The sequence below is a fragment of the Electrophorus electricus genome, chromosome 9, assembly GCF_041902795.1.
Source record: "Electrophorus electricus isolate QZ-2024a chromosome 9, ASM4190279v1, whole genome shotgun sequence".
NCBI lineage: Eukaryota > Metazoa > Chordata > Actinopteri > Gymnotiformes > Gymnotidae > Electrophorus > Electrophorus electricus.
This window is the reverse complement of record NC_137505.1, coordinates 14171264-14197360: the sequence shown is the minus strand read 5'-3', so window position 1 is coordinate 14197360 and position 26097 is coordinate 14171264. Positions and strand designations below refer to the sequence as shown.

Here is a 26097-nt window from a genome sequence, read left to right as displayed (position 1 = left end):
TCTGTGGGAATCTTCTCATACCTGTCGATACAGCACAGCTAGATTATTTAAATAAAGCGCTGTCAGGGTGATGTGGAGGCAAAACAACATGGATGATTGTGATTTACATCCGCTTGATTTTCTTGAGCCTTCTTTCTGCAAGATTAAGGGTGGGAAAATGAACAGAGAGTAAGTTATGAAGTTAACTAGCTGGCGTTAGATAAATCACAGAATTGTGGTTGTGTTTTTTAAAATCTACTTCTGTTTTAGTTTTAATTTTGAATAAAGCCCATAACTAGATCTGCATGGCTTGCGGCTATTGTAATCAAGTTGAATTTCAGCTTGTACACCAATATAGTAATTGAAGGTTATTATGGCACATCCTATTGAGCCTCGAAGAACAAACAGTCTCATTTATTTGATTCGTGTTCCTTTTTTCATATTTCCCTAAAGGTATGGCATCGCAGCTCCAGGCATCCTCTTCCGCTTTCAATTAACTCTAGTTAATTGCTTCAAGAAGATCAAATTCGAGCGTCATGCGTCTGGCGGGGACGCCCTGGCCCTTGGATTCGGGCTCCAATTCAACCTATGGCTCACCTGGCCTGGTCTTTTCCACCTCTGGAGGCTCTGAGATGTGCAATATTCAATACATTTAAATAAATGTTTCATTCACATTATGGAAATTTCTTATTTCCTGTAGTATCTTCAACGGTTCAGTTTTGCCAGCATGCTCTATGTACCTCTTTGAACATAATTGAATAATATGCCTTGCAAGGGACTGTTTTAATTAAAAGAATTAAGATAATCATGTGTCATACACGTTTTCTTTAATAAACGGTTGGTGGTGCTGTGCCAGTTTCACTAATTACTTAAATCACTCAGGCAAGGTTGAAGCTGCTGTAAATGATTTTGAAGTTATCAACTTCTGCTGTACCACTGAAGGAGTCCACCCCCTCCCTTTAGAGCATCTGTTTTTTTAATGGATATAAATCTGGAAAATTACAGACTTGACAGATTAAAAAGCTAACAACAAAAAAAATAATCAGAGATGACTTTTATAAGCCGTCACCTTAAAAAGGCACATTTAAAGAGTGGATCCAGTGCTCCAGCTTGCATGGAGTAGGCTGGAACATGTTCCTAATTAGGAACCACAACATGGCTGCTCAGGAAATCTGAATGCCAGACAGACAAAAACAAGGGCTTCAAACCTTTCCTGTAACACCAAAGCAACGCAAGCCAAGTCTTAGAGGATTTGTCTGTCAGTCATCAGCTATGGCTGTGTCACCTGACTGAGAAACACCTGGGTTACCTCTGACCCATGGGGTGGTAAATGGTCTACCAAAAACGACCTCAAATAGTGACAATTTGGTGGTGGCACTGGGCATCATTCTGATCTCACACAACACTGCTGGCAGTAGATTGAGGTAATAAAAGCAATATGGGCATCCGGTGATATGGAAGAGGATCGCCTTTTAAATAAAATGCAAGTAGCTCAGGTTGAACATAATGGTACCAAGAACCGGTTGGTGTAAGTATTGAATATTAATATGCATACATTGAATAATGTATGGTTTGGAGAACAATAGTGGAACCTGAACAAGTATTATTAAAAAATTAAATTGTGTATTGAGTGTTTTAAAGTGTGTATTGAGTTAACAGTCTTGAACTTAGGAAGACCTAGGAAGGACAAGATCTATCCATTTCTTTCCTGTTTTCCATCATGGCCTTTGTTTCAATGTATAATTCATTTTGTCAACAATGCCAGATGACTGAGGATGGTAAGGGATGTGAAACTTCCAGTCAATAGTTAGGTAGGTGCATAGTTTCTGAGTTACCATAGAAATGAAACAGGGTCCCTGATCTGAATCTATTACCCGAGGCGCACCGTACCTCGGTATTATCTCCTTGGCTAGGATTTTAACCACAGCGCGGGCATCTTCCTTAGAACAAGGAAACGCCTCAGTCCACTTGGAAAACCTGTCTAGAATCACTAGCAAATACTTCAACTGACCACAAGGTGGCAGGTGCGTTTTGTCTAGCTGTAGATACTGAGAGGGATCTGCTCTAGTAGAAAGTGCCATTATTGTTGGTGATTTCAATATTCACTTTGATAGTGCCCAACACCCTCTGAACTTGGCCTTTAGTTCTATATTAGAATCAATTGGTTTCAATGTACAAAGAGAACCCACACACTCTGGTGGACATACTTACCCTGCTCTCATATTGACTGACTAAATTAGTACTTATTGTAGGGTATTGTTTATTACAATGATGTTGATTAACAAACTCTATCACTTATTGTTTATTGCACTTATCATTGTTTAAAATAGACCTTATGTGTTTTGTACTTCTAGGTATCAGCATTGATCCCAGTATTCTAGTTCACTGGTATGTTGGACTCTAACCTACTGTACTGTACTAGGATATATTCTATGAGTAAATGACAAAGCACTTTTGTAAGTCGCTCTGGATAACAGCGTACTGCTAAATGCTGTAAATGTAAATGTAAACATACGCTTGACTTAGTACTGCCATACGGTGTAGACATGGAGAAGGTAGTTATACTACCCCAGTCAGGTGCCATCTCAGGCCATTCCCTAATTTCATTTAAACTATGCATGAGCCACACTATCGTAACCTCGCCTCGCTATCATACCAGACACACGATCACATCGTCCACTGCACCTGGATTTATTGGGAATCTCCCAGACTAATAATTTGCGCCTAGGATTCCCTCAAACCCAACGGAACTTGATCAAATTACTGAATGCTTAGAATCAGTATTCTGCTGTGCACCTAATGATGTTGCTCCATTTAAGAATAAAAAAATTAGCTACAAAAATGTAGTACCTTGGTATAATGATCTCATTCGCAATTTAAAACAAAACACTCAAAGAATAGAACATAAATGGCACCGCACTAAGCTCGTAGTCTTCCAGCTTGCATGGAAGGAGAGCCTACTCACCTATAGAAAAACACTTATTACTGCTCGAACAGCTTATCTCTTGAGCCCAATAGAAAATAACAAAAATAATCCTAGATTTCTTTTTAGTATCTGTACAGTCAGGTATTTTATTAACTACTTCCCATCTTGGGGGTCCATGGGTTTTGAGAGTTATGATAAACTGGGATGTTATGATGCTGTCACTTCACCTCTCTTTTGTCACTCGAGTGTGTTGACTGAGAGCGGCGGAGTGCTGATGTTCCAGGGTGCCCTCGTGCCTGTGTTTCCTTCTGGCTCTTTCCTTTTAGCTGTGCTGCCATAGCTAGATCTGCCAGGGCCCATCTTTGCACATTATAGTTCCATAATTTACACACCCTTGTACCTGGACATGCCTAATAATCTAGTCTCTCTTTCTGCCGAGGTACACCTACTCCTGATGTCATGATGTTACTGAGCCTCAACCCGTCTCAGCTGCCATGGCTCTTCCCACCACCCCCTGATGTGCCCTGCTGTAGGCCACCACAGCTCCACCCTAGCCAACTGCTTCTCCCTTGCCCTTAATGGATGCTCTCTTGTGGGATGGGCTTTGGACACATGCAAACCATCGCGTCAAGACTAGGGCCTCTAGCAAATTGGACTGGACATTAACTGCTTATTTTTTCATTTTTTATTTATTTCTCTCTTAAAATTGATATTATTGTGGTGAGCGTTGCCAGGCAAAGGAGGATGGGCTTCCCCTTTGGGTCTTGGTTGCTCTCAAGGTTTCTTCCTCATGCTCTAGGGAGTTCTTCCTCGCCACTGTCGCCCTTGACTTGCTCACTGGGGGCTTGGACTTGGACATTTGTAAAACTGCTTTGTGACAACATCTGCAGTAAAAAGCGATATATAAATACATAAGGATAGTGATATTAAATGCAACCGCAGAAAAATGAACCAATAACATCATTCTTGCACAAAGAATTGTCCATCCCACTACCAATGTTACAATGTATTCACCAAATCTACTTTTACATATTGTTATTTGCATTCGGCACTATTAGATACAAACCATACATTAATCAATATGTTCCAACACATTCCAAGAGAAGGCTTCTCTTGACCTTATCCTAAAGAAGATTGTTTTTCTATATGGTCTTGAGCCTGGTGGAGAGGTCATATATCTTACCCTGAGGTCCACCAAAGCCTACCTAGGATCCTTTGCTTAAGCCTGCAGATGCCTCTGCCCTGCACGCAAATCAATCTGAAAGGACACAGAATCTTTATACTCCCTTATGTTTTATGTTATTAATATGTCTAATGCATTGTTCGGTCTCTTTTGCCTGTAAACACTCCTTATTACCTCAAGGGCATGCCACTGTGTGAGTCCTCAGCCCGCCCGAACCAACACCACTGCTGCGACCACCTCCGTCGTCGGGCCACGGCCGTCGATCTTCTTTTCTGATTCATCAAGAAGTCTTTTGTAGGGCTGAAAGAAGATCGATATGTATTACATGTTTTAAAATTCAAATTCTTATATGTTGTGTCTTGTTTTGTACATTGTTGTATGTCAGTAGATAATGTTGTTTTTAGTTTATAGATTTGTAAAAAAATAAAAATAAAAATCTCAATACTATCTTAATAGGTTTCCAACAGTCCCATGGTAGGCAGTAGTTCACCTGGGTGCTGGGAATATTGACATGCCTATCGATATCTTGTTGCTATTTTTTTTTTGCCTTGGCTCCTGCCACAGTTCCAGCAGTCTGTGATGTCATCCTACGATAGGTCAGGAAGCGGCTCCGTTCTTCACCACCGGCCCGCAGCCTACTCGCTCGGCCGGAGGAAAGTCAACTGGTACCCTTACCTGTGAGAGGAAGAGGAACAGCGACAGACAGGAGGGATTCCTGCATTGAACATCAGATGGATTATTGAAGTTGATTATTGTAGTAAAAAAAAATATCTGAAACTTTAAAAGGGCTGGCAATTAATATGATTCATGTTTCAACAGAAATATAAAACACAATTTAGGACTTGCAGATGCTTTATTTTCGTTAAAACTATTTGTAGATTATGTTGTGAACTATGCCCTAATTTGTTGTTTGTTGTTTGGGACCAGTCTGTGATGATCTGTAACCAACACAGCAGCATAACCAAATTTGAACTTCTGCTGTATTGCAAAGCAATATCAAATGTAAAAATATGATAATTATGGCCACATTACATCTCTATCACTTATTGTTTATTGCACTTATCATTGTTTAAGATAGACCTTATGTGTTTTGTACTTCTAGGTATCAGCATTGATCCCTGTATTCTACAGTATTCTAGTTCACTGGTATGTTGGACTCTAACCTACTGTACTGTACTAGGATATATTCTATGAGTAAAGGACAAAGCACTTTTGTAAGACGCTCTGGATAAGAGCATCTGCTAAATGCTGTAAATGTAAATGTAAATGTAATCAAAAACCAGCCATTTTTGCACATTTTCAGCAAATTGATGTTTCAGGCTTTATTGATGATTTGAGCGTTGCCTTGTAAAGAACGATAACATCCTCGTGAAACGTGACGAGATGGGGGAAACATCTTCACTACCTATCATAAGACAAAAAAGTTATTGATTTTTAAAAAATGGATATAACTGTGATATTCTGTCTAACAACTAAATTGTCATATGTGTTTCTAGCAATATGTTCTTACCTGTAGTTGCAGCAGCAGCTACAGTGTTAGGGTGCTCCTTGCTTTTCTTTTTGAGTTTCTAACAAAAACAAAACAATGATTTAGTAGAAAAATATCAGAGCATAAGTAAATTTATAACTAAAAGTACAGATACAAACCAGTAATAATGCAACAGAATATAATTTAGAACAAATTATGTCATTTATGCAAAGTGATATATACACATTCAGTGTGAAATGAAATTCAAATATGCACTACTTTAAAAATTAATAATGTAACAAAATCTAAATAAGAAATAAGTCAAATGTTTTACCTTTAAGTTCTTTGAGACCTTACTGAAGGGGAATAGGAAATGCAATCTCCCCTTCTGGGCTTTCATGGTTTTGCTCTGATTGTCCAGAGCAGGCTCAGTACATGGTGACCTAGCAGACATCTCAGACTGTAGTGATGGAGAGCTATGTATATCGATGCTGAACAGGGAAGACCAGTCATTGTGTACACTGGGGGACTCTTGAGCCTTCTTCACAGAGGGTGGGACAACCAACTCCATAACTTGGCTTGCCATGACGTCGGAGGAGGTGTTCATACTATCTGTGCATAGCTCTGATGATGCCTGTGATGATTTCAAGTCATCCTGCTCTAGGTAGATTGGCATGACCATACCACAGAGCTCACAAGATGAGACCCCTTCAAGGTCAGGATTTATTAAATGACGGGACAAAAAATGTGTCCTTCCTTTTATGCGGGGATTGATGTCTTGCGACAGTTCAGCAAATTCCTCCATCTCATCATCAAAGCGCTGAAGCATATCCGAAACCGGAGAGCCAGCTATAGGAATGGTACTTATAGGTCTAGATGTACCATCGTCATGGACATCTGAGGATAACGATGTCAAACTCTCAGTATCTCCTATCAGAAGCTCACTCATTGCTTCTGAATTTGTATCTTCCATAGTCGAGTGGAATTTCATCACAATTTGGTCTCTCTCATGGTCATCCAGGCAACTGCAATGCGTATCAATAACTGCAGTCCTAACATCTCTGCTTAGAGAGTCTATATGAGCTGTCCCCTCCTTCACGTGGACTGAAGCTGAATGATTTATCTCACAAGATCTGGTACGGAAAGCATTCAGCAAATCTGCAGTTTCCTTCTTGGAATTTGCAAGCAACACTGATCTTAGATCAACATCTAACATTTCTTCCAGAGATGAAAGAAGACCCATCACAGTTACTTCACTGACAATGTCGGCAATGAATGAACCCATATGAGAGATCATGACCTTTGTCTCCTGTGAAAGAAAGGAGAGATAACATAGAAAGGCGAACATTGAAAATTGCTCCAAAATGGTTTTGGTTGTTTGGTTTAGAATTAATATGAATCCCATTTAAAATATGATGATGTGTAAGCAATGTAGTATGACTTACTGGACTAGGGATTGCTTTCCGGATAGATGTCCACTGCCTAAAAGAATGTGAATAAAAGCATTCTTTAGAACTACAATTAATATTTATTCTAAAAATCTCATACATTCAAAAGTATACCAAAAATAAAAATGATAAATTGAAGAAGAAGAAGAAGAAGAAGAAGAAGAAGAAGAAGAAGAAGAAGAAGAAGAAAAGGTTTAAAAATGGCATACTCATTAGTCAGATCCATCACAAAATGGGTCAAGATTGGTGCAATATCGAGCTTCTCCAAGTCTGGGATGATTTTTTTGGCTCTATCAAGGAGCATTTTGCTGTCATTCCTCACAGGTTTATTCTGGTCTTGTCTTGTGCTTTTTGACTTGCTCTTGTTTTGAGAACCATAGAAGAGGTTGAATAAAAAGAAATTAAATATCAGGATAACATAACAACTGTGCTGACATCTCACTTATTAGCAACAATTCGATTTTCTGATGAAAAACAAATTTGGCCATTTTAAACTCACCTTTTTAAATACTGAAGAAGCCCGTGCCACTTTTGGAGGTGAAGGAATTTTACTATGGAAACAACAAAAATATATAAGGAAATGTTGTTCGTTTGTTATTCTTCAAACATCAACAGCCTGAACTAAAATCCATGATCAAATTATTTTGAGAGAGCTTGTGTCTAAGTTTATAGATTGTTATTCTTATTCTCTATTTAATGGATGAATCACTCATAGAGCTCAGGTCCATGTTGTATTTTGTTAATTGCACAATACAATCAAAATTATTTTATTCTACTTTAGCACATTATAAGGAAAATAAGACTAATTCCTTTAACATTACTTCCTAATCTTTTAAAATAACAAGGCTGATGAAACATGTTTCATCTGTTTCATGTTTCATCGTTCCGATACTTTGGAATAGTCCAGAAAGTATTTAGAGTGCAAGCTCTATTGGTGTTTAATACAGATTAAAGAGTGGCTTGTTTAGCTTGATCTAATTGTTCAGCTTGTTTAGCCGGTTTAATTTAAATTCTGTTTCAATTAATTTCATTTTCTACATTTATATTTTGTGACTTTTAACTGTTTTATTTGATCAATGTTTTATTACTGAATACTGTTCGTTCATTGCAGTGTAAAGCACCTTGAGATTTTGGGTTCTATAAGGAATATGCTATATAAATAAGAATAATTTTAAATTAATATTGTTATTCTAAGATTTTTTAACATTGTAGTGCAAAGGCCTTACATCTTCCTGCCAAAAAGACGCTTCTGTTTCTCCATTTGTCCTGGTCCAAGTTTTCTTAGGACTCTCCTGGAATACTTTGTTCTGAAAAGGCGATATGAAGTCAAAAGCATAAATCATTTTTACAGTTTGGTGGACAGACAGCAATCTAACATGTAAGCAGGCAGGCTTGAGGATCAGAAGGCAGACAGTTATACATGTGAATGGCAGTCAGTTCAGAAAGACTGTCAGTATGCAGACCAACACTCATGGAGGACAGAAAACAGGCAAGAAAGCAATCAGAATGGCAGCACACCTTTACAGGCAAATTTCAACAGGCAAGCAGCTGGGTATGCATATCCCTAAACCATTAGTTCCAAAGGCTAAATCTTACTGCATTGAATACAAAAAGTTTATGAATGGTTTAAACTGATTTTATTAGTGGTTAATAATTAGGTCACAAACAACTTAAACATCATTAAGTAAACAGTCATGACACATACACAAAAGGGGCAGCAGGAATGTGTCGACCTGTAGAATGTGTTGGTGGGTATATGGAAGTAACTTATTAGCTAACAAATATCTGACCCCACGTAATGGTGACTGTTGGAGAAGGCAAACTAAGATAAGTAACCAGTCAGGTTAGCGGTACATATGAAGGTGAGCTAACTAGCCCATATGGCAAGCAACAGGTCAGCTGCTCTTTTTACGCATTTAAACTGTTCATTTATAGCCATTAACAAGGTACTGTTAAACTCTAGACTTTGGAACTCTCAAATGGAACTCTCTTTTGAGTTAAGGGCCAAAAAATTTGCTCATAACATAAAACCCGTTTTCGCTTCACTGCTTCAAGTAATAAGTCCTTTTTTTTTTTGATAATTCTATTACATATTTTTTTTTTCCGTTTCAGACAACGGGACGAGTATGACAGCGACTGAAACGCACCCATTAACACTAGCTTATGTGTTAACCAACAGTCACTTCCAAATATTCAACCTGTGGCTCGGCACCGCTAAAATGATTTTATAACCGTGAGGGCATCTGACAGAATCAACACATAACCGACAACTGCTGTGAAAGTTAGAAAGCACAGAATACATACATTGTTTTTGCTCACACAGCGCACAAAGTGTTAATGGTCAAAATTATCGAATTAAATTGTTTATATTAAGCAGATTCTCTCTAGTGAGTGAACAGAGGTAGACGCAGAGAGAGGGGCGCTACTGTGGATCGACTCTTCTCTGCTAAGTAGAGCTGTTCGTCTCAAACTGCCCGCACTTAGGAACGTTATACGCACCTGCAGCGTGGACGTACCACATCGAAATACGTCACCAATTGTGGGCAGACGAGAAAGGGCGGGTATGGTGATGAAATTTGGTTTAATCACTTATATTACTTGTCTTGTACCTTTAAAACAGCAAAATCTAAATAGCATAAAAAGCAGTCGCTTACGCTTGACATAAAGCCTTGTGTGAGAAAACAGGTGGAACGTCAATGCATTCCATAACTATATAAAACTACAGCAGACAGACCGTTCATCATAAAATTAGAAAAGCTCTAGCTATAGTAGCTAAGCGGACATTTAGACAGACAGACAGATACATACACATACAATTAGATGGAAAATAGCCTTCTGTAATTACAAAATTGACTTATTCAACCGTACCTTGTTCTGGAAAGTTGACCTACGATTAGGTTTAATTCACTCTATTGTCTTCCAACTTTATAACTGCTGAAATCTGTCAAGTGAAATGACATATAAATGCTTGCGCTCACCTTTATATACTTGTAGTGACGTCAAAGCTGTTGTGATGTCATATGCATTGTGACATTTCTAGAATGCTGCACTGACATTTTGGTTATTGGGAAAATAAGTCAATAGTTCAAAAAATATTTGAAATCCCTATTTTTAGCAGCAGCCGAGTAAGTAGCTGATAGATGGGTACTGGTAGATGGGTACATCTTTCTTCAAAAGAACCCTTACATGACTTTCAACTTTTTTTTCATATAGAGACCCTTTTGTGTGTAACAAAAAATAATGTGATTTGTCAAACATCCAGTTTCAAACAATATTTGCCCCAAAAAAGGCCAAACCAAAGACATAAAGAATAATCATTGTGACATTGTGACAATTGTGACATTTCTAGAATGCTGCACTGACATTTTGGTTATTGGGAAAATAAGTCAATAGTTCAAAAAATATTTGAAATCCCTATTTTTAGCAGCAGCCAAGTAAGTAGCTGATAGATGGGTACTGGTAGATGGGCGCATCTTTCTTCAAAAGAACCCTTATATGACTATCAACTTTTTTTTCGTATAGAGACCCTTTTGTGTGTAAAAAAAAATAATGTGATTTGTCAAACATCCAGTTTCAAACAATATTTGCCCCAAAAAAGGCCAAACCAAAGACATAAAGAATAATCATAATAAATTAATTCTCTGCAAAGTTTACAAAGATTTGTACTGCAAAGAATGACATTTACTGTTTGTGAACAAGTCAGTAACAATAATATCCAGTAAAGTGGTGGTATATTTCAGAGAAAAGTTACATATTAAACTTATTTTCCTCAAAATCTTCATTTTGATTAACATTTGAGGTATGAAACCTAATATTTAAGCAGTTCCTGAAACATTGGTTGTACATGCACTTGCATAAAGTGATCAATCGGTCTGGCTACAAACCGGCACATTCTACAGAAACGGCCCTCATAGCAGTGACGGAAAAATTTGCTGCTAAAGCTGCCAAACTGTCATGTGTTTTGATTCTTCTAGTCCTTTCAGCAGCCTTTGACATTCTTCTCTAATCTAACACGGTCTTGCAGATTTCTCCTTTGTAACATACGAAGGATTCGGCCCGTTCTCTCACAGGAAGCTACCCAGGTGCTTGTGCAGTCTCTTGTAATCTCAAGGCTAGACTACTGCAACTCGCTACTTGCTGGTCTTCCTCTGAGACATCAGACCTCTACAATTTGTCCAAAACACATCAGCAAGACTGGTCTCGACTGGTCTCCCTTTATTGGCTTCCAATAGCTGCACACATCAGATTAAAACCTGAATGTTTGCCTACAAAGCCAAAAATGTCCCTCAATATTTGATGTCAATGTTAAAAGCCCGATCTGTACCTTGAGTACGTCGAACCTCAAGTATGGCTTGGCTTGAAACACCATGCTTCAAGTCTCATGGAAGACAAGTATCGAGAGTATTCTCTATCTTGGATCCTAGATGGTGGAACAAATGTCTGCTTACTGTCTGGACAGCAGAGTCCCTTGTGGTCTTCAAACGCAGACTGAAGACCCATCTATTTGTGGAATATTTAAATGAGCACTGATCCTACACCTATGTTGAGTAACTGAACCTCTGGTACTTATTATAGAGTATTGTTTTCCGAACTTATCGATATCTGTTATAGAGTATTTTGCACTTCTAGGCATCAGCACTGATCCCTGTATTTCAACAGTATTCTAGTTCAATGGTATCTTGGACTCTAACGTACTGCACTGGCTAGGATGTATTCATTCCTTGAGTAAATGATAAAGCACTTTTGTAAGTCACTCTGGATAAAAACATCTGCTAAATATCGTGAATGGAAATGTAAATAAGCCTAGAAAAGAATGGAATTAATAACAACATGACATACAAAAAAATAAACTTGGTAAAAAAAAAGCAAGAAAACAGACAAAATCTTTCATAGGTACTGAAAACAAAAAGAAATTTTACACATCAATATGAAATTAACAATAAGTCTCTAACATATGTTACTTATACTGAAACTTGCTAATGTGGTTGGAAATATTTCCAAGAGGAACCTGTGGATACCCAATGTCCTCCTCATGATACATTCCATAATTGAAGCATTCCGAGGGATTCGCCTTTGGAATCAGACTCTGTTTGGACTGCTGACACCTCTAAACCGATCACACAAGTTAAAGACGGGATGCAGGGCTTTTGGGCAGCTGGACATCAACTTATTCTCACAATTTTTCTTCATCTGAAGTTGAACTGAGTGAATTGAGTGAAGTAACCTCATGTACCACAGAAACTATTCAGCCTCCTCTCAACGGCTGCCAACGCTTTTCTCATCTTCATAGTTTCTACATCCTCCAGAGCATCTTTGAAATGGAATTTCATTGCTCCTGCAAACCTGGTGTACATGTAAATGGAGTACTGTATCTGCTTTTACCTCCTGGAATTATACTGCTTATAAACAGAGAAAGAAATGATGCTCATGAAAGAGAAAATGTAGACGTATGGCTTGATCCTCATGGCTGGTGGATTGTTTCTATGGTACCTCTTAAGCAGCTGTGGTGTTTCTCACGACTCATTTTGCCTTTAGGTTTGCTTTAAATGCAATTGTGAATGGAACAGCTATAAGCAGCACTACGATACACTCCTCTCTGAGACAACCAACAGCATTTTGTTGCAGGAAATGAAGAAAATTGCCAGGGAAAAAGCAGACATAGCATATTCAAAATACACAACACCAGTCAGGAGGAATGAATTGGAAGTAGCTGTAAGGCTGCAAAGACCAAATGATGTTGAAAGTGCATACAGGGCAATCTCTGAGCATACCTACATGGTACAGGAAATGGAGGAGCAAAGATTCAGTTCTGCAGAACCACAACCAGCACGGCAACCAGCACTCCAACCAGGACAGCAACAACAATGGCAACCAGCACGGCAACAGGAATGGCAACCAGCACATCGACCAGCTCAGCAACCAGCAAAGCAACAAGAACAGCGCCAAGCATGGCAACAAGAAAAGCAACCAGCATGGCAACAAGAACGGCCAACAGCATGGCAACAAGAAGAGCAACCAGCATGGCAACCAGCATGGCACCCAGGACAGCAAGAAGAATAGCAACCAGCATGGCAACCAGCACGGCAACCAGGACAGCAACAAGAACATTAGCATTATATGACTAATAGAATATCCTAAATTTCAGCAAAAGCTCAGTAAATATGTTTTGCTGAAAAACCCAGTTAAAACTCAAAGGTTAATGCAGAAATGATTATATAATTTGGGAGCACTGGACTTACTGTGTGGTAGGAGGGACTTGCTCCCAAAGTCCTAAAGAGGAACATTGCTGGGATCATGCAGGCAGTCTGTGCTTTCGCAAGGCAATCAGCATGTGGAGTCTGGTGTTTTCTGCTGAGGTTAGATGTGATGTGAGCTGTTCCTTGAGGGCTGATCCACACTGCAGACGTCATGGACAAATACAGAGCGCTCTGGACGGGCCTGCTAAAGCTATGCGCACCATCGTCACTAGAGTGCACTTTACACACTTTCATCATTGCTAGAGTGAGCCTTACACACTTTCATTGCCGCAAGAGTGCGCTTTACTCACACACTTTCAGACTCTTATATGGATTTGGTCCAACCACATTCTTCCAATCGAGAACCCTCTGGTTGGATTTCTGTGCCATAAATTTGAACATCCTGCTCTTCCAGGCATGTCTACACACACCAGCACACATGTCTGTTCAGAACCAGAGGCTTCAGATGGGTCTAAATGAACAGTTTAATCATGAGTGCTTAAGGAGGTGCTGTGAAGCTCAGAGATATAAACCACTTGGTCTCCCTGTTGCTGGGTGTAGATGTTTTGCAGATCTGCAGCAGTCCTGCCTCACCAGTCGGAGCACAAAGCAGAAGGTTCAGCTCCTGGGAGCCCTGCTTGAGTGTGTTTCAGCCCGCTGCCCTGCATTTGAAGAAGACTATGATCAGGTCCAGTTAAACGGCCCCCTCAGCCATTCAGAACACCTCAGAACCTCACGCAGTACCCTGCAGGAACTGAACACAGGCACCTTTGTGTTTTCACTGCTGTTGAAGTCCAGGAGCAAAGCCCCCTCTGATGTTCTCCTGTGCTGTCCTCCAAAGGATGCCCATGACTTCCTGAGTTACTGCAGCTGAAAGAGGAGGAAGAGAGGCTCGGGGCCTCTTTCTTCTCTTACATCTGCCCTGTGGAAAACTTTTGAGTTTCATATCAAGTCTGTGCTCACATGCACCAGGTAATTATGTATCACTGTTCCATATCTCATTTGTGTTAATGGACTGGTCTTAACCAGTCTTAACGTGTTTGTTTAAAGAGCAAATTTTCTCACCGAGAGCAGGCGCTTTCTCTGGACCCGATGTCCATAACAGTGGGAGGATCCTCCTGGAGGGCCTCCTCCACCTTCATTGCTGGATCCTACAAGCGATCGACCCCCGAGTCTGACTGGAGGCTGATGTGGTATAAACCTTCCTCCTGCCATCTTCCTCATAACCCTCTCGGTAGTCCCAAGACGGATAATAGGACCTGGATATTGGTCGTAATCGTACCAGTTCCAGTAGTCTGTCAAGGGTTTGTAGAATTCTACAAACTGCGGAGTGTGCCCATAAAGATGGACGGTTTCCCTACAGGGGCTGTGGAAGAGTGGTCATGCCTTTTCTTCCAGTTCCTCTTTTTGCGCTTCTTTCCTGGCATCCTTTGGCGGTTGGTGTTTCGATTGGCAGGATACAAAGGCAAGCTGTGTAGAAGACAATGACGTTTATTGACAGACACAATGAAGACAACTTAGCACATATGCTCACGTAAGGTTAAACACAAGCAACCAATGACTACACAAGACTTCACATTCATAAACCGTAACGACACGAAAAGAGGAAGAAGTTTGATATATGGGGAGGGCATGGCAATGCAGACGAACACACACACATGCACACCCACACACACACACGTCTGGGACGAGGGGGCTGTATCGTGACAGATAGAGGATAGCGTTTGAGTTTAAAAGAAATCCTTCTTTGTCATTTCAAAGGGTAGCTGTTCTACCCAATATAACTGTCTTAATGTCAATACCCAAAAATCTGAGCAAGCTTGTTCTCTTTGCATGGAACACTCTGTTAGCTGCAGCAATGAAACTGCATTGTCAGGGAATTTGTAAAGCACAGATAAAATTCTTCCAGCTATCATTATTGGATGGCATAGTCAATTACTGTCAGACAAGACAAAGGTGTAAGGACACCGCATACTAATATCTGATATTAAAGTGGAATAATACGGATTTACAATGGTCTGTGTTTGATATGGCAAAATTATATACCATGTCTTTGTCTGTGCATTTGAAATATTACATTTTTATACTGTATAGTCTGTACTTTATACAGTGCTGATATATTGAAGCATATTTTGTTTATTATCTTTTTATGATTTAAAAAGGCTTCATGAGGAAGGTAACAGTTTTTTATCTTCAGTCTGCAATAATGTAATAGTATGAACAGTTTATCTGTAACTATGCAAAACTGTTGTAAAACAGCAGAAATTGTCCTAGCTCATAGTACATATGATCCCCATGTGCCCTTCTTCTGTTTCCCTGCAGTAATCGAGGTGGTATCTGGGGAGTCTGTCCATCTGAACCCCGTGCTGTTCGAGGCAGTGCCGGGCGACTTGTACTCGGAGAGCGGCAAGAAGAACTCCAGTGACAAGAGCGACTCCACGTCGTCCTGCTCCAACCAGTGTAACAGCGTGAATGATGCCCAATCGTGCATGCATGGGCACACCCAGGCACACGCAGTGGATATGCTGCCCATGTGAGTGCATGTCCCAATGTATGCTCTGGCAACCTTTCACGTATTTTATTGTGTGCCCTGCATAGGAGTCTGGATATATAGAGAAACACACCTTTGACACCAGCATCCTCACGCAGTTCTGCATTCTATTCAAAAGTACCTTTTTATGACTTTCTATTTTTTTTTCTTCATGTAAAGAGACCCTTTTATGTGTAACAAAAAAATAATGTGATTTGTCAAACAACAAAATATGCCCCAAAAAAGACCAAACCAAAGACTTAAAGAATACTAATAAGAGATTAATTATCTGCAAAATTTACAAAGATTTGTACTGTAAAGCATGACATTTACTGTTTGTGAACAAATCAGGATCAATAATATCCAGTAAAGTGGTGGGTATATTTTGGAGAAAAGTTACATATTAAACTTATTTTCCTCAAAATCTTCATTTTAATTAACATTTGAGGTATGAAACCTAATAAGTAAGAAGTTCCTGAAACATTGGTTGTACATGCACTTGCATAAAGTGATCAATCGGTCTGGCTACAAACCGGCACATTCTACAGAAACGGCCCTCATAGCATGTGACGAAAAAACGTCATGCTGGTAAAGCTGCCAAACAGTCATCTGTTTTGATTCTTCTAGTCCTTTCAGCAGCCTTTGACATTCTTCTCTAATCTAACACGGTCTTGCAGATTTCTCCTTTGTAACATATGAAAGATTCTGCCCTATCTCTCGCAGGACGCTACCCAGGTGCTTGTGTAGTCTTTTGTGATCTCAAAGCTAGACTACTGCAACTCGCTACTTGCTGGTCTTCCTCTAAGAGCCATCAGCCCTCTACAACTTGTCCAGAATGCAGCAGCACGACTGGTCTTCAATCTTCCGAAGTTTACACGTTACTCCACTGCTGCACTCCCTTCACTGGCTCCCAGTAGCTGCACACATCAGATTTAAAACCTTGATGCTTGCCTACAAAAGCCAAAAATGGATAATCCCCTTCATACATAAAGTCAATGGTCAAAGCCCGATCCGTTGCTTGAGCACTTTGAACCTCAAGTACGGCACGGCTTGAAATTCCTTGCTTCGGTTCTCATTGACGACAAGCATCGAGACTATTTTCTGTCCTGGCTCCAAGATGGTGAAATGAACTCCCACTTGCTGTCCGGTCAGCAGAGTCCCTTGCAGTCTTCAAATGCAGACTGAAGACCCATCTATTTGCAGACTAGTTAAAGGACAACTGACATTGCTCCCATATTGACTGACTAAATTTGTACTTATTGTAGGGTATTGTTTATGTTGTTTAAAAAACTCTAGCACTTATTGTTTATTGCACTTATCATTGTTTAAGATTGACCTTATGTATTTTGTACTTCTAGGTATCAGCATTGATCCCTGTATTCTACAGTATTCTAGTTCATTGGTATGTGGGACTCTAACCTACTGTACTGTACTAAGATATTCTATGAGTAAAGGACAATTCACTTTTGTAAGACGCTCTGGATAAGAGCATCTGCTAAATGCTGTAAATGTAAATGTAAATGTAATCAAAAACCAGCCATTTTTGCACATTTTCAGCAAATTGATGTTTCAGGCTTTATTGATGATTTGAGCGTTGCCTTGTAAAGAACGATAACATCCTCGTGAAACGTGACGAGATGGGGGAAACATCTTCACTACCTATCATAAGACAAAAAAGTTATTGATTTTTAAAAAATGGATATAACTGTGATATTCTGTCTAACAACTAAATTGTCATATGTGTTTCTAGCAATAAGCTCTTACCTGTAGTTGCAGCAGCAGCCACAGTGTTAGGGTGCTCCTTGCTTTTCTTTTTGAGTTTCTAACAAAAACAAAACAATGATTTAGTAGAAAAATATCAGAGCATAAGTAAATTTATAACTAAAAGTACAGATACAAACCAGTAATAATGCAACAGAATATAATTTAGAACAAATTATGTCATTTATGCAAAGTGATATATACACATTCAGTGTGAAAGGAAATTCAAATATGCACTACTTTAAAAATTAATAATGTAACAAAATCTAAATAAGAAATAAGTCAAATGTTTTACCTTTAAGTTCTTTGAGACCTTACTGAAGGGGAATAGGAAATGCAATCTCCCCTTCTGGGCTTTCATGGTTTTGCTCTGATTGTCCAGAGCAGGCTCAGTACATGGTGACCTAGCAGACATCTCAGACTGTAGTGATGGAGAGCTATGTATATCGATGCTGAACAGGGAAGACCAGTCATTGTGTACACTGGGGGACTCTTGAGCCTTCTTCACAGAGGGTGGGACAACCAACTCCATAACTTGGCTTGCCATGACGTCGGAGGAGGTGTTCCTACTATCTGTGCATAGCTCTGATGATGCCTGTGATGATTTCAAGTCATCCTGCTCTAGGTAGATTGGCATGACCATACCACAGAGCTCACAAGATGAGACCCCTTCAACGTCAGGATTTATTAAATGACGGGACAAAAAATGTGTCCTTCCTTTTATGCGGGGATTGATGTCTTGCGACAGTTCAGCAAATTCCTCCATCTCATCATCAAAGCGCTGAAGCATATCCGAAACCGGAGAGCCAGCTATAGGAATGGTACTTATAGGTCTAGATGTACCATCGTCATGGACATCTGAGGATAACGATGTCAAACTCTCAGTATCTCCTATCAGAAGCTCACTCATTGCTTCTGAATTTGTATCTTCCATAGTCGAGTGGAATTTCATCACAATTTGGTCTCTCTCATGGTCATCCAGGCAACTGCGATGCGTATCAATAACTGCAGTCCTAACATCTCTGCTTAGAGAGTCTATATGAGCTGTCCCCTCCTTCACGTGGACTGAAGCTGAATGATTTATCTCACAAGATCTGGTACGGAAAGCATTCAGCAAATCTGCAGTTTCCTTCTTGGAATTTGCAAGCAACACTGATCTTAGATCAACATCTAACATTTCTTCCAGAGATGAAAGAAGACCCATCACAGTTACTTCACTGACAATGTCGGCAATGAATGAACCCATATGAGAGATCATGACCTTTGTCTCCTGTGAAAGAAAGGAGAGATAACATAGAAAGGCGAACATTGAAAATTGCTCCAAAATGGTTTTGGTTGTTTGGTTTAGAATTAATATGAATCCCATTTAAAATATGTTGATGTGTAAGCAATGTAGTATGACTTACTGGACTAGGGATTGCTTTCCGGATAGATGTCCACTGCCTAAAAGAATGTGAATAAAAGCATTCTTTAGAACTATAATTAATATTTATTCTAAAAATCTCATACATTCAACAGTATACCAAAAATAAAAATGATAAATTGAAAAAGCAGAAGAAGAAGAAGAAGAAGAAGAAGAAGAAGAAGAAGAAAAGGTTTAAAAATGGCATACTCATTAGTCAGATCCATCACAAAATGGGTCAAGATTGGTGCAATATCGAGCTTCTCCAAGTCTGGGATGATTTTTTTGGCTCTATCAAGGAGCATTTTGCTGTCATTCCTCACAGGTTTATTCTGGTCTTGTCTTGTGCTTTTTGACTTGCTCTTGTTTTGAGAACCATAGAAGAGGTTGAATAAAAAGAAATTAAATATCAGGATAACATAACAACTGTGCTGACATCTCACTTATTAGCAACAATTCGATTTTCTGATGAAAAACAAATTTGGCCATTTTAAACTCACCTTTTTAAATACTGAAGAAGCCCGTGCCACTTTTGGAGGTGAAGGAATTTTACTATGGAAACAACAAAAATATATAAGGAAATGTTGTTCGTTTGTTATTCTTCAAACATCAACAGCCTGAACTAAAATCCATGATCAAATTATTTTGAGAGAGCTTGTGTCTAAGTTTATAGATTGTTATTCTTATTCTCTATTTAATGGATGAATCACTCATAGAGCTCAGGTCCATGTTGTATTTTGTTAATTGCACAATACAATCAAAATTATTTTATTCTACTTTAGCACATTATAAGGAAAATAAGACTAATTCCTTTAACATTACTTCCTAATCTTTTAAAATAACAAGGCTGATGAAACATGTTTCATCTGTTTCATGTTTCATCGTTCCGATACTTTGGAATAGTCCAGAAAGTATTTAGAGTGCAAGCTCTATTGGTGTTTAATACAGATTAAAGAGTGGCTTGTTTAGCTTGATCTAATTGTTCAGCTTGTTTAGCCGGTTTAATTTAAATTCTGTTTCAATTAATTTCATTTTCTACATTTATATTTTGTGACTTTTAACTGTTTTATTTGATCAATGTTTTATTACTGAATACTGTTCGTTCATTGCAGTGTAAAGCACCTTGAGATTTTGGGTTCTATAAGGAATATGCTATATAAATAAGAATAATTTTAAATTAATATTGTTATTCTAAGATTTTTTAACATTGTAGTGCAAAGGCCTTACATCTTCCTGCCAAAAAGACGCTTCTGTTTCTCCATTTGTCCTGGTCCAAGTTTTCTTAGGACTCTCCTGGAATACTTTGTTCTGAAAAGGCGATATGAAGTCAAAAGCATAAATCATTTTTACAGTTTGGTGGACAGACAGCAATCTAACATGTAAGCAGGCAGGCTTGAGGATCAGAAGGCAGACAGTTATACATGTGAATGGCAGTCAGTTCAGAAAGACTGTCAGTATGCAGACCAACACTCATGGAGGACAGAAAACAGGCAAGAAAGCAATCAGAATGGCAGCACACCTTTACAGGCAAATTTCAACAGGCAAGCAGCTGGGTATGCATATCCCTAAACCATTAGTTCCAAAGGCTAAATCTTACTGCATTGAATACAAAAAGTTTATGAATGGTTTAAACTGATTTTATTAGTGGTTAATAATTAGGTCACAAACAACTTAAACATCATTAAGTAAACAGTCATGACACATACACAAAAGGGGCAGCAGGAATGTGTCGACCTGTAGAATGTGTTGGTGGGTATATGGAAGTAACTTATTAGCTAACAAATATCTGACCCCACGTAATGGTGACTGTTGGAGAAGGCAAACTAAGATAAGTAACCAGTCAGGTTAGCGGTACATATGAAGGTGAGCTAACTAGCCCATATGGCAAGCAACACGTCAGCTGCTCTTTTTATGCATTTAAACTGTTCATTTATAGCCATTAACAAGGTACTTTAAAACTCTACTTTTCAAGAGGTAACCCATATTTCAAAAACTGATACTCCACCGTCAAATGTTTCTTTCTAAGAAAACAAGCTGTAAGGTAGCAAGCAAATTTCCAGAAAACACTAATGTCTGCTGAGAGCCCTGTTTTCTTTACTATTTAGGTTACTTTACTCATAACAAGAAGGCACAGAAAGCACACCCATATGTATGCACAGGTTATGTCTTGATTTTATATGTTGCAGCTGACCAAAAGGGTCGCTGCTACCTTTCATGGTGTTACAATAAATTATCATCAAAAAATGGAACTCTCTTTTGAGTTAAGGGCCAAAAAATTTGCTCATAACATAAAACCCATCTCCGCTTCACTGCTTCAAGCAATAAGTCCTTTTTTTTGGTAATTCTTTTACATATATTGGTTTCCACAACGGGACGAAAATGACAGGGACTGAAACGCACCCATTAACAGCTTACGTGTTACGTGTTACGTAGCTTACGTGTTATCCACGTCATTTCCAAATATTCAACCTGCGGCTCGGCACCGCTAAAATGATTTTATAACCGTGACGGCATCTGACAAAATCAACACATAACCGACAACTGCTGTGAAAGTTAGAAAGCACAGAATACATTGTTTTCACTCACACAGCGCACAAAGTGTTAATGGTCAAAATTATCAAATTCAATTGTTTATATTTAGCAGATTCTCTCTAGTGAGTGAACAGAGGTAGACGCAGAGAGAGGGGCGCTACTGTGGATCGACTCTTCTCTGCTAAGTAGAGCTGTTCGTCTCAAACTGCCCGCACTTAGGAACGTTATACGCACCTGCAGCGTGGACGTACCACATCGAAATACGTCACCAATTGTGGGCAGACGAGAAAGGGCGGGTATGGTGATGAAATTTGGTTTAATCACTTATATTACTTGTCTTGTACCTTTAAAATAGCAAAATCTAAATAGCATGAAAAGCAGTCGCTTATGCTTGACATAAAGCCTTGTATGAGAAAACAGGTGGAACGTCAATGCATTCCATAACTATATAAAACTACAGCAGACAGACCGTTTATCATAAAATTAGAAAAGCTCCAGCTATAGTAGCTAAGCGGACATTTAGACAGACAAACAACCCAAACTGCAATACAGACAGAGGTGGGTAGAGTAGCCAAAAAGTAAAACCACTAAATTATCTGTTAAGTGGACGTACCGAACCAGGAATGGGTTTGCTCTTCCTCGACTCGTTTTGGCCAAGGGTGAGCGAGGGACTGTGGGTTCCATCAGTGCACATTCCTTGACCAATGTATTCTTAATGATCCATTTTATTTCTCATTCACACTACATCAAAGCCAGTTCACTTAATTTTCAAATCCAGTGTGCATGCCTTAAAAGTATGCAAACTGTTCAAAACATATGCCTTAAATTAGAAAATGATATGCTGCTGATCATTGAAATAATCAACTTTCTGGAGAAGGAGAACCAGTCTCGATTGCAGTGGCTCGCACTGCTCTGTGCAAACAGTGTGCACAGAAAACAGGGATCCTCACGATTCTTTCCCAGCTGTTCGTCTTGGTTTTATTTGATAATGATTCTCTCATCAGAAATGCAAAATCTAAGTACTGAACTCTGTTAAAATTCTTATAATAAATGCATTTATCTATTATATTTACACATATTTTCTGTGTTTGAACAGGCATGGTATGGATATATATACTTTGACATTTCCCAGATCTATAAACAAATCTCACATACAAGACAGAATTCTGATACCGCACCTTTTGCAAAATTGTACATTTGCCATTAGATCATGTTTGGCTTGTGTTTTAACCTGTGCTAGAAGCCTCCAGGGTAAAACACAAACCAAACATGATGCCTTGCCGGCTCCTGAATATCCCTTTCAGTATCTACAGATAGACTACGCACATGCCACCTTGTAGTCAGTTGAAGTACCTGCTGGTGATTGTAGACAGGTTTTCCAAGTGGACTGAGGCATTTCCTTGTTCTTAGGTTAAAATCCTAGCCAAGGAGATAATACGGAGGTACTGTGTGCCTTGGGTAATAGATTCAGGTTAGGGACCCTGTTTCATTTCCAAGGTAACTCAGAAACTATGCACCTACCTAACTATTGACTGGAAATTTCACATCCCTTATCATCCTCAGTCATCTGGCATTGTTGAGAGAATGAAACATACCTTGAAAGAAAGGTTAACAAAGGCTATGATGGAAACAGGAAAGAAGCGGATACATCTACTGCCAGCGGTGTTATGTGAGATCAGAATGACGCCCAGTGCCACCAATAAATTGTCACCGTTTGATGTAACTTTTGGTAGACCATTTACCATTCCATGGGTCAGATGTAACCCAGGTGTTTCTCATTCAGGTGACATGGACGTGATCTTGGTGGACTACACCCAAATGTTGATTGAGAAATTGAACAGTGTGCATGGTAATGTCGCTTGCTCTCTCCCTCTTCCCGCAGACAAGCCTACTCATGCATTTATTCTAGGTGACACTGTTTTGGTCAAATCACTGAACCCTTGGAAAGCTGGTAAAGCTGCGTATGGACCCCCAACAACCGTGATCGCAGTGACCCGAACCGCTGTGCTAACATCGGGATCAGCACAGTGGATACACACCAGCCGGCTGAAGAAATCACCAGTAGCTGACGCGTCCGACAAGCAAAATGCACCTAAACACATTCACATATAGTACAAAATTTGTTATATGATTTCATGCTGAGGGACTGGCCCTTGGCTGCACCACACACCAAGGAAGTACTCCTTGGCCCTGTATGTCAATACACTTTAGCATTGGTATTATAACTTGATAGATATCCTTTCTGCCTATTAACATCCTTTTGCTGACTCTTTGGTCCTTTCCTGAAAGGTTCTTGCAAAACCTTACTATAGGAATAATGGGCCCCATTCATTTGATTATATTGGCATTATTTTCAGTCTCAAAAAGTACAAAATGGGGGATAGTGGGCTTTCAGAGTCATCAACAACAGTGTAATGGTAAATTAGCTTGTGTGGTCTCCCTGGTAGCGGTAGGAGAGGTGGAGCCAGGGAAGGACTGTTTGGTTTGTCAAGCATTCCATACACCCTGGGTACCAGTCCTGGTAGATGATGTTATGGCAGCAGCACTTAATCATAATTCATCCGACTGTCAGATCAATATGGGAGTACGGTTTATACGAAATGTATCTAAGGCAGCAGCTGCCAGTGGTAATCTCCCCGCATGGGCCTTGTTTGGTCGTTCATGGCCAAACCACAGGACAGACTGTGACATTGGCAGTTGTAAATGGTATTACCCCCATTTCAGAAATATGACCCTAGCAGTATTACCTGTGAAAGGTAGCACCTGTCTATGTTCTGCAGGCTTGCCTGATTGTCCATTTTTTGGTCACACGCTGTGTATAAATGAGGTATGGACATTAGGCACGGGACTGGGCAGATGCACAATAAATAATATAACAGGCACACCGTCTCTTTGCCCTGCGATCCTGGGCACTGGCATATCTGCAGCTATCATGTGGGTATGCGGTAGGATGGAATACTCCAGCCTACCCACTTTGATTGTTAGTCATACCCGTCATCAATTTCCCTGGAAAGGATGTTGTACCCCAGCATTAACTATCCCATCTCTGGTCATATATACATGTTTGCAGTTGACATCTGACAGAGCTAAAAGGTCTGTAATTAATGGCACCCCTAATAGGTATGGTGGGTATGTACTGGCCAACCCATGGACTAATCCTGGAATGAACGCGGGTGGGAGTTTGTTCCTGGGAGGAGGAACTACTGCAGCCCTTAATAAAATTAATGGTTTGGCATGGCGGGTACTTAATTTAGCCAATAGGAGTGAAAACGCCATGGCATTACTCAATGATAAGGTAAATAAGATCCGTACCGCTGTCATGCAGAACCGCCTAGCCCTAGATCTCCTCTTGGCAAAGGAGGGAGGCATCTGCAAGGTCATTAATGAAACGTGTTGCTTTGACATCCCTAGTTACTATAACAGCATTACTGACATCATTTTGCACATGAAGACCGCTATTGCTGAGCCTCCACCCGCCGATGATTCTTGGTTCAGTTGGTTAACTGAGCTTGTCGGCCCTTGGGGATCTTGGCTCATAAACATATGTTTTCCCGTACTCCTGATTATTGTGTTGATTCTTGTTTGTGGACCCTGTTTATTGTCACTCCTGTCTTCTTTCATAACTCTCATTTCTACCTCCGTGATTAATCATGCTAATGTTGCCTTGGTGCCTGCGTATGAGAAAGGTCTATATACTGATATGTGATTCCTTTGGAATCAAAGAGGGGCGTGTTAGATACTGGAGCCTTTCTGTCTTCAGGCACCCAACGCAAGGTCTCTGCCTATCAGCCATGACATGGCGGTTTGACCGCGAGCTGGTCGCCCGAGGTCATCCGCTCCCTCTTCTTGTCTCCTTTACCGCTCCCTTTCTGTTTCTCTCTCTCCCTGTCTCTCTTTAAGGACAGCAGTGGCTCATGACGGGCACGGGAACAGCTAGTGGCTCGTTCATGCAGAGAACATCTAATCTTTACTAACCTTGTTTCTTTCCTTTCTACATAGACCCTTAGAACATGCCTCACTTTTCCCCGTCATCCTGTAGATTTAGGACACATATATACTCTGCTCTTATCACAGTGTGTTCAGTTCTTCTTAAAAGGGTAACATCGCAATTCTAAATTGTATTACAGTAAAGCAAAACATTAAAGGTTATTTGGTTGTACTATTCTATTGATCCTATAATCAGTGGCTATCAACAAGAAATGATCAAGCACAGTTTTATTGGGTGTGTGTCTGGAAAGAGAACTACAGCACCCGGTGAGATTTTTGGTTCAAGATTAATCATCATGCAAATGATTGTGATTAATGCTTTGTCTGTTTAATTCAACTATTATACTATAAACCTAATATTTTAATAGGGCTGGCAACTTTCTAGATCCGATTATTACACGTGTGTGAAGTACAGGTGCTGTAGCTTTACAAAATAGAAAATGTCCACAGTAGCCTAATTATAATATATACATCCAAAATAAACACCAGAAGCCTGGACTAATACTAATGTACATAAGTGCATTAAATCTAGGTAGGACTGCTCTTTAGGTAGGATAACAAAACACTTGTCCCGCCATATAAAAGAAATGAGAGCGTGATAAAGACTCCAAGTCGCCACCAGATGGCGCCCGAGACCGCTTAAAC

General features: G+C 39.7%; 1 protein-coding gene across 1 annotated transcript in view; it reads left to right on the top strand.

The window, feature by feature from the left end:
• The window catches only part of LOC145659203 (homeodomain-interacting protein kinase 2-like), a 98666-nt gene that overhangs the window by 69514 nt on the left and 3055 nt on the right, over nucleotides 1–26097 (top strand). The window contains exon 10 of the mRNA XM_081720348.1: nucleotides 15563–15725. Coding sequence (XP_081576474.1) covers nucleotides 15563–15725 — 163 coding nt within the window. The remainder of the gene's footprint in view (nucleotides 1–15562; nucleotides 15726–26097) is intronic.